Below are 10,104 nucleotides of genomic sequence, written 5' to 3' on the forward strand. Positions count from 1 at the left end.
AAGTTCATCGTCTCCTCTCTCTGTATGTGTCAACTGTGTAATCTAGAGTATATTGCTTTAATGGTTCATTCTGTAATAAATTGGATAAGCTGTTCTATATGTTCCGCAGTTTTATGTTTTACACCAAACAGCTTCATCTGTTTCCTCTGTTAATGTACTCCTGCTAACTGAAGTTAATTTGTTTAATAGCTTTGCTTGTAATCTGTTATACATGTTTACATTGTCGCGCCTTTTCATTTGTGTTGTACCCATCCGGCTCATTCTGTATTGTTTATTGTCCACACTGTATTAATTTTCTTTTAAATATAGGCGATGCAAGGCGCCAATGGGTCCCATGACCCACCTTCCCTCACTTCCCACTATCCTATCACACTTACCCCCTCCTTCAGCCCCTCCATACTCTCAACTTCTTCTACCCTATCTCCACTTCCTTCTTACCACGGGCTATACCTCCGAGTTCGGCCCTGTCTCTTTCCTAACGCTGATAATACCGAGGACACTACTCCTTTTACAATGGAGGAAATGGATCAAGCTTTCAACTATATGGGCAGGGGCAAGGCCCCTGGCCTCGACAACATTACTGCAGAGATTGATTGCTCTTGGTCTTCGGAAGATCATTCCTCAAACACTGTATAATACCTACAACACCTGCTTAATACATGCCATTTTCCCACACGCTTGGAAAAAGGCTAATATAGTTCCCGTCCCAAAACTGGGGTCTGCTACTGACACCAGGCCCATATCTTTTCTGCCCGTGTTGGGCAAAGTTTTGGAGCATCTGATTGCTAAAAGGATGATTTGGTTTGTTGAACGAAATCAGATTTTATGTGAGACTCAATATGGCTTCCGCCCTCAGCACTTTGCGGAGGATGCAATTTAGGCAGTGGTCGACGAAATTCAACATCTGCTGGAGGATCACAAGTATGTCCTGGGGGTCAGCCTGGACATTTCAAAAGCGTTTGATAGTGCTTGGTGGCCCCTAGTTTTACGTCGTTTATGTCAGATAAATTGCCCTCGTAACATCTACAAACTATTATGTGACTATTTGAAAGATCGCAGAGCTATTTTATGTTATGGACAACATCAGGTCATCAAACCCATCACTAAGGGATGTCCACAGGGGTCTGTCATAGGACCCCTTTTGTGGAACATTACATTCGATGCTTTTCTTAGTGAGAACTTTGGGCAAACTAGCAGTTATGCTTATGCTGATGATGTCTTCTTGCTGCTGGGGGGCCGGTCTAGGTCTGACCTCGAGGGTAATGCCAACAACATGCTTCAGCATGTCAGCAATTGGGGTGTAAAGCATAAGCTATATTTCAATCCTGTTAAAACCAAAGCAATAGTGTTTAATAAATCAGGTCATCCCAATCTGTATCGACGTCCTCCGCACATCAAGATGCAGGGCAATACAATTAAAGTGGAACAGACCCTAAAATATCTTGGGGTTATTTTGGACTTCCGCCTGTCCTGGGATAGGCATATTGACTACATTACAAACAAGACTGGATTAGTTATGCAGTCTTTTTCGCAGGTGGCCCGGAGAGACTGGGGCCTCTCTAGCGACGCTATGTCTATAATTTATGATAGTATCTACATACCGGTGATTACCTACGCGTGTGGCACTTGGGGGTGGGCCACACGCAAAGTTCATCCTAAAAGAAAGCTCGTCTCCTCCCAGCGTCGTGCCTTATTACTCATCACAAGAGCATATAAAACAACTAGTAATAGTTCCCTCCAAGTCCTGGCAAAAAAGCCACCTATAGACACCTATAGACTTTCTATCCTACAAAAGCGACGACTTCGACAATTAAAATGGGGAGGCACAGTAGAGATTACTTCGTGCACCATTAATTATAATGACATCGAGTGGCCTTCCTCTTTTAAAGAAACTCGCTCACCAGGAGAAACTTCTGTATGCAAATTTACCAGTTCTGAGAATGCCGATATACACGTATTCACGGACGGCTCTCGTATCAATGATAATGTTGGGAGTAGTTTTGTCGCTTATATAAATAATATTGAGGTCCACCACCAAATGTACAGACTTGACAGCAGGTGCACCGTGTTTCAAGCCGAGCTATATGCTATAGGGATGGCCATTGACTACATTAATCACAACTACAGTAATATTCATGTGCACATACACACTGATTCTCGGTCAGCTCTAGATCTGCTGCAGAGCAACAAGTTACATCCTCTGGCTGATTACATTAAAAATGCAACCCAATCTTCTGAATGCACCTTTACCATCACATGGATAAGGGCTCACCAGGGAGACACTGGAAACGAGAGGGCAGACTCCCTGGCTAAGGATGCAGCCTTGAACGGTTCTTTACAGATCACCTATAACAAGATCAGCCTGCGATCGTTACACCACCTTCTCTGGAATGACACAATAGAACTTTGGCAAAACACTTGGAATCATAACTCTGAACATATCACCTACAAGTTCATCCCAGATCTTAGACAATTTTTAAAAACAAATTGGCATACTCCAGACTACTGTACATTGCAAATCTTTAGTAACCATGGAAAATACGCGAGCTATCTTGCTCGTTTCACAAACAGATCTTCTGAGCGATGCCCAATTTGTGACACAGAAGACGGTGCCTTACATTATCTATTTGATTGTGTCATCTTAGACCGTGATCGTCTCGAACTGCAACTCCTCCTACAAGAACTTGGTGTTATGTGGCCCTGTCACCCTTCGGATATCTGGCACACTAAAGAAATCTTCTACGCCTTCAGGAAACTGGCAAGGCAAATCAACTTTGTCACGCACAAGATTATTAACAGTTAACTCTTCTTGTACTTGGACATTTCCATTTGCTTGTTTCTCACATGTATATTGTTCACTCCTACACGCGTTAAGATTGTCTCGATAGAATTAATTTATCTGTATTTTAATGTTACATTAAACATGTCTGTTTGTCCTCCCTGTATGTTCTACACGCGACAAGAACTGTCGCGTTCCTTAATTCAATTTGTTTTTCTCTTTTGTTGTTAAAAATCTATGTATAATGTCTTTCAGTTTCGATGTATTTATCTTGTATATTACTGCTAATTTTGATGTTCTTCCTCCCTGGTAATGCCTAAAGCAGGACCAGGGCATGTACAACTCATTCAGTACGAATAAATAAATTGATTGATTGATTGATTGTCTGAATCTGGACATGAATTGGGGAAACCTCTTGTGGCTGGTCAGTATTTGTGTCATAAGCCTATTGCAGCACACCAGAGTGAGGCCAACTACAGGCACGAAGGCGTAGGTTGGCCTGCCTAACGTACTTTGAGTCCAGAGCTCTTGCCAGTTGGTCATTGATCGTTTCAGCAAAGTACCTTTAATGTAAGTAGTCGAGGGTCCCACCGTCCTCATTACAAATGGGGCGCTAGCTCTCTCAAGTTGTAGCAAGAAGTGCTACAACTCTGATACGAAAAACTGTAGTATTCATTTCACCTGAAGATGGTATCTATACGTTACTGAAAGTACTAGTGAACTTTTTATATTTATATTTTAATAATTCACTGTGGTAATGCCACAACACATAAGTGATTTTACAATAATTCAATACATGTGTTTGTAAATTGTTTTTAACATTCAGATAGAATAATTTTTTTACAGAATTGTATGTCCTCGCTTCTTGACTTGATACTGGAGGGAAGCACGAACGATTCTCCAAGTGAATTTATATCCGAACTACAGGAATTGAATCGTTCTGCCATATTAATAACTGAATCCGAATTGTTAAATTTGGTATGTTAATTTAATATATATTAATATTTAAAAATGTTATTTTATGTTGATTTTCATATTTTTACTTTGTAATAAATTCAAGATTGATGATAAATGAAAGATTTTTCTGTTAAGATAAAATACAATTATGTTGATAATTTTTTATTAAACAAATAAACTTTCAGTTTTTAATCAGTTGAAGTATCAAGTTTAATTATTGGATAAGAGTATTGAATATTAACTATATAAATTTCCTTTTGTCTTGTTAGATTTTGTTTTATTATTATTTTCATTTAATGAAAGAAAGAATGAGAATAAAAGATTTATTTTTTACAATACAAGATGTTCTGCTCAAAAGAACCAAAATTTATTTAACTATAAAGAATTAATGGTCAAAGATATAAAAGTTTACCAAAGATTTTATATGAGAGAAAAACTCACTAAATCTCATTGAAAAATCACATCTCTGTGTGTGATCCAGCAGTCACAGTGACAATATCAAGGTGGTAGGCAATTTCCTGTTATGTATACTGCAGCATATTTTGCCTCATAGTGGCAATGGCTGCAATGATGCAATCCTAAAATATTCTGAAGCAGGGATCACTCTGGAAAATTTAAAACTATTGCCACCATTTTGCAGTTTTTAATTTTTTTGCCACTTCAAATTTATTGCCACCAGTTTTACTTACTAATTAATGCAGATGCTGGTAGCCTTATCAGTTTGGTGTCTGGAAAGCAAAAGTACATGTTAAACTGTAACTTACAAGAGGACAAGACGTTTGGGTTTCTGATTTGAATGGATCTTTAGTGAGCACATATCCTTCCTTAAACACGCAGCACCTTGTCCTTATAACAGGACTCGCTTCTCAAGTGATTCCAAAAAATGGACGTCTGAAAATTTAATGTTTAGTTTATAAATCTTTGGAAGTTTCATATCCAAGAGTGGTGACAGCTGAGTGAATAAGATGCTAGGCACTGAAGTAAGACAATGTAGGTTTGAACCTTTGAAAGTTCAGTTTAGTTTTTATGTGTAATATTATTATTGGGTTGCAGTTGTAAGGTTTCTGACAGGGATGCGATAATTAGAACTGATAACAGTCGAGAGGGTCTCATGTGGGTGCGATCGGTACCAAGACAGACTACAGTTACAAGACACTTACGGTTATTTGACATGAAAGAAGCCTACAAGATTTCCATAATCTTGAAAGTTCTAAGTCAGCAGTGGCCTCTGGGTCTTCCTGTCTTTTCCAAGAAAGTCCCAAATGAAGGAGTGTTCCTGGTTTGTAAGTGACAGTTTCCTCGACTCTGGGATGATGTGGTTGACATCCAGTTATGGGAAGATGTCGATCTGAGGACAGGAGACAGAGATGAAAATGGACATGAGACACACACACACACAACAATTGGTTCGACATTTTGAACTTTCGGGAGAAGAAGCTGTCGTGTCCTTGAATTTTTTTGGGCTTTTATTAATTTCTATCCTTGATCGCCCATTCTAATTGCCCGCTTTTCTTTGTTCTTGCTTTCTAAGAGCTTGATCACTCATTACTAAGTGTAATGAGATATTAGTTTAGATTATGGGAGAGGTCAAAATTGATATTTAATTCAATTTCCCAACCAGAGATGGTTAATATTAAAACTTACATTTTTTACATGTTTATAAGTTCACATCGCATTTTCATACCAAAAAAAATTATTTATAGCTTCTATTTTTATTCTTAAAAAAATGATTTTAATGTCAAGTTGGAGTTTGGACCTGTCGAGAATTTGGAGTGAGGGTTTGGATCTGTCGAGAGCCTCATAAAATTTTCAAAAAATGTAGAATTATAAATTCCTATTGTTGTCTGTCAGGCTGTCTGTCCTTTCTTAATCTCGAACTGACTTAGTCACGTGAAAGCCATGACAAATTTTGAAAGGTCATCGCTTTAACTTCGACCTTGTTTACATTGGAGGAACTATGCGGCAATTAAAACAAAGACTCAAAGAACACAAAAACTCTTTGAGTAAGAACATAAATAGTACTGTGCTCGCAGCATTCGCCAAACAGCAAGAGGTCAGCGTATATTGGGATCAAGCCGCAATCATTAGAGCTACGAACTCCAAGCAAGCAGTGAAGCATTTTGAAAAGATAGAGATATACAAGGCTCACATAAACATGGGGGTGCATTAATTAATCATAGAGATGCAGATGGATTATCCACAGTATGGAAGTCTTTTTATAATAATGCAAGTTAATGGCGGTTAGTCAACATATGTTTCCGCATGGGCGGCTCTATTTTTGGCTTATTGTTATTTATCTTATTTCGGATAATTTGCAGGCGCAATTATTTTGTCCTGCGCAAGCACGTTTTTTATATTTGATTTAATTTGTATTTTGTACATTCTATTTTAATGTTCTTTTTAATATTGGATTAACTGAAGAAAGCTGTTGAAAATGTTTTTATCAGATTAAACATTTATCGCTGGATAGTTAAAGGTGTTAATTATATTGCTTAATCAAAGTGAAAAAAGTCATCCCAAAAATCTCCCAAAATTTCTGTCAGTTGATAAAAAAATCCCACTCTAGAAATGCTGGGCGGCATTGCACAAAACTGCCTTCAGTTCGGCTTCGTAAACTGCCTTCACATACGGCTAAAAATTATCTTCTAGCATTTAAATGTTTTTGGTATTTTAAAATAATTTTAAACATGTTAGATGCTTTCCATATTTGAATTGTACTGGTCAAAAGCCTGAGGAAGACCATGATTATGGTCAAAAACGTTAGTTTTAATTAAAATTTTGTTGTTACTGGGATATAATAAGGTTCTCGTGTATGGAAGGAAATATGCATTGAATTATCATACTTTAAATGCGGCAATGATGTTTGGATATGTGTCTGACCCTACATCATCTAACTAATTTTATTATGGAAAACCATCTATTCACTGTGCTGCAATATACTGTAGTGTTATTCAGTATTTCACTGTTTTTGTTTTTTAAAATAAATTTTTACATTTTTCAAATAATAGTTCTCTTTTGTTCTGAGAATTTGTGATGAATATTCTTGAACCATTCTGAACCAAGTCCAATTTGTAGAATGTGTGTTGGTTCAAACTTCTTAATTGTTAACTGTACCAATAAGAAATTCATAATGCAAATTAATGAAGGCCTGGTAGTTGTTACGAGCATTTCAATATAAAAACTCTCCGACATTAAGTTACATTAGACAACTGTCAAAAATACATTATTCATTTTGTGGTGCAACATGATGGGCTGTTGAAATGGAAAAGTAGGCTTACTCAACTATTTTAGAATTCTAGTTTATGAAATTTCCTTATAAATATAAGGAAATTACTTTTAAACAGAAGGGAAAATTGAGAGATAATATTCTTTTCTTCATGCTTTATTGATATCTCTGTAGATACAGAGAATTTTAGACTTTGAAACTTTCATTAAGAAGTTTAGTGAGATTAAAGCTATCAAATGGAAAACTCTAATGTTAATCCTTTTTGATTGCAAGGGTAATTTGAAATATAAAAATTTAGTATCTAAGTAAAGAATGAAAATACTGTAATACGCTTCTTGTCTAGCCTTGGTATATACTTGTGAGCACTATGTTGGCCTCTTTATTCCTAGACTCGTTACATCATCTAGGAATAAAGAGGCCAACATAGCACTCACATATATATATTTTATATATATATATAAAGGATGAATACTTGCAAAAATAGCAAAAAATACAGGCCTTGGAATGGATCACTATTCTTACTATTTCTCATTATTTTTAAATAAGTCACTTTTTCTCACCAATTTTGGTGATATATCACTAATTTTTAATTTTCTGCCATCATGGGCAATGACATTTTCATGACGCCAAGCTGTTGTGTTTTTTCATTAATTAATGTATAAATAGTTAAATTGTGATGCCCATAACAACTTTCTTGTGTTGCATGCTGAAAACTTTGTTATTACATGAGTTTTGGGGTCTTAAAAATATTAGTTATGCAATAGCATGAATTGAGAGTGCACAGTCTAACGTTGACAAAATTTTTTTCGAAATACAATACAGTCGACCCCCCTATAACGCAGGTTCATATAATGCAGATTCGTATATCACGGCGAAAAAATTGCGACCATATTCATATAAAGACACTAAAAGAGTCTCCTAAAATGTGGTAAAACATCATTGCTGACTCGTGTTGCGATAGGATTGGTTGAATCTGGACCAATAGTGGACGAGCAGCCGAACTACTTACACGCTACGGAGAGTTTAGGCGGGTAAGTTGAGTTTACTATCATCTGTACAGTATATAAATTAGGTACTGTAAATCTAATATAGTACTGTAATTTTATACATTTTTTATTCAACGGCCATAAAAATTATTTATATTAATGATGTTTCCAAAGTTCAACGAATTTTTCGCAGAAAAATAACTTATCAGAAAATGCACCCACTGTTGGTGTGCTGCTCTGCGACAAAAACAAGCTTAAGCAATGGCGACGTTGAATGGTGCACACTCAGTAAGTAATCCTACAATTTTTTGTTTATAGCATAGTTTATACGGATTATTCCCAAAAAATTATACGTGTTTTGGGAATGTTGAGTTGAATTAGCCTAGAATCGATTAATTTTATGGAAGAAAACCTTATGGACAGCCGTAGTCCATAAACTGCACACGTGCCAGGCTATGATTGGCTCATGTATTTGAGGATTCCTACAACGTGAAATTCTTATAAAGTGGAATGTATCTACCGCGTTATAGGGGGAGTTGACTGTATTTTAATCCCTTCTAAGTTAATCACAATTAACCTTCATACCTTCAGTTTGAGGGTAGGTATTAATAAACCAGTCTAAAAATGAAAACCAAGTGCAAAAAAATGATAAACAAACGTAATTTAAAATGACACTATGATTTTTGATTTTTGTTTTAACAATTTCGATAGTGTAACAAAATTACCAATTAAATATTTTTCAAGTTAATATTTTATAAAATTTGGAAAGTTTATTAATGTGAGGGTATGAATAGCAGGCCCAGCCACATAGAATTTTCTTGTAAACCCCCATACAAGATCATGTCAGAATCTTTGAACGGATGCTCATCCTTCTTTTGCTGGAAGTTACTTCCTTTCTCACCGGATTCTCAACCTGAGTCATGAAAAAGTCATCACTGAAAGGTGCGATTGGTAACTGAAATCATGTGACCTCTAATATATATAGGGGGGATACTGTCTGAAAACAGGGTCAGAGGAATCAATTGAATGGTGCATCTACACCCGATTGAGCCAGCCTGGAACATCATCTGACCCGAGGGACCAACAAATCGCCACACCTTACCGAAATAGAAAAGATTCTCATTGAATTCAAAATCGAACTCGCCTAGAGGTATGATCGCTAAGCATGTAAACTCTCTCTCGGTACGTCGCGAAAGGTTATAACTAGCATAGTTGAACCCGAAGTTCCTGTATGTACTTAGTTTAAATGGATTATTAAATTTTTGTTTTGTTCCTTATATGGTGTCGTATATTCGAGTATTGCCAATGCCTTACCGATAACCCATCCACCTCCTTTACCATCCTGATAAAATGCGCCCTGTCTTTATGGCAGGGGCCGCCAAAGTTTTTTGATCGTCAACCCCCTACAACTTCTCGAAACCTCACATCGACCCCCACCAAAAAGTTTGTGTTACAAGCAAAAAAAAAGCTCTTACTATTGTAATATATATGTTTTAATTTTACATTTTTAACATTTATTGTACATATGTTAATAATAATATATGTAACTGACAATCAATGAGACAGATAAGCTTGATAATCCTTTAGATTAGCAATATTTGGTTCAAAATTTGTAAGTTTTAGTCTTTTCATCGACCCCCCAATAATGTTATATCGACCCCTGGGGGTCGATATAGACCACTTTGGCGACCCCTGCTTTACGGGATAGTAATCTCGACCCTGCCATTCCCTGACAAGTGGGCAGTTTTTATTAAACCATTGCCGACCTAGAGGAAGTAGTACCTCTAGTCCGGCTACCCACATTAAAGAGCAATTTATGAGTTTCTTCAAATTTCCAAATAATTATCTGTTTTTAGGTGGGAATGAATTAAAATTTATATCAGGCTCCCATGTAATTTTGGAATTCAATTCAAAAGCTTTGCTTTTCCTATTGCTATTCATCTTTACTCCTGGTAATACACAAGAATGATGCAAACAAAACTGCAAATACAGTAGAACCTCGATTATCCGGACTAATTGGGGATGAAAGTAGTCCGGATAAGGAAAAATCCGGATAATCGAAACAGATACTTTAATTTGTCTTTTAATGATAATACAACACGTTTTCTTTTCGATGACATATCGGTAATATTAAAAGTAAATACTGTATTTAAATC

The 10,104-nt window shown here is 36.5% G+C and overlaps 2 protein-coding genes across 2 annotated transcripts in view; both read left to right on the forward strand.

The window, feature by feature from the left end:
* Positions 1-3,582, forward strand: part of LOC111620327 — an 11,482-nt gene extending 7,900 nt beyond the window's left edge. The window contains exon 2 of the mRNA XM_023362245.1: positions 881-3,582. Coding sequence (XP_023218013.1) covers positions 881-2,803 — 1,923 coding nt within the window. The 3' untranslated portion in view covers positions 2,804-3,582. The remainder of the gene's footprint in view (positions 1-880) is intronic.
* A 20-nt stretch (positions 3,583-3,602) lies between these two features.
* Positions 3,603-10,104, forward strand: part of LOC111620329 (receptor-mediated endocytosis protein 6 homolog) — an 82,640-nt gene continuing 76,138 nt past the window's right edge. The window contains exon 1 of the mRNA XM_023362246.1: positions 3,603-3,757. Within this exon, the coding sequence (XP_023218014.1) occupies positions 3,632-3,757 (126 nt within the window). The 5' untranslated portion in view covers positions 3,603-3,631. The remainder of the gene's footprint in view (positions 3,758-10,104) is intronic.

Source organism: Centruroides sculpturatus, unplaced genomic scaffold (genome assembly GCF_000671375.1).
Source record: "Centruroides sculpturatus isolate CEXI.00-Female unplaced genomic scaffold, Cexi_2.0 scaffold32, whole genome shotgun sequence".
In the NCBI taxonomy this organism is placed as follows: domain Eukaryota; kingdom Metazoa; phylum Arthropoda; class Arachnida; order Scorpiones; family Buthidae; genus Centruroides; species Centruroides sculpturatus.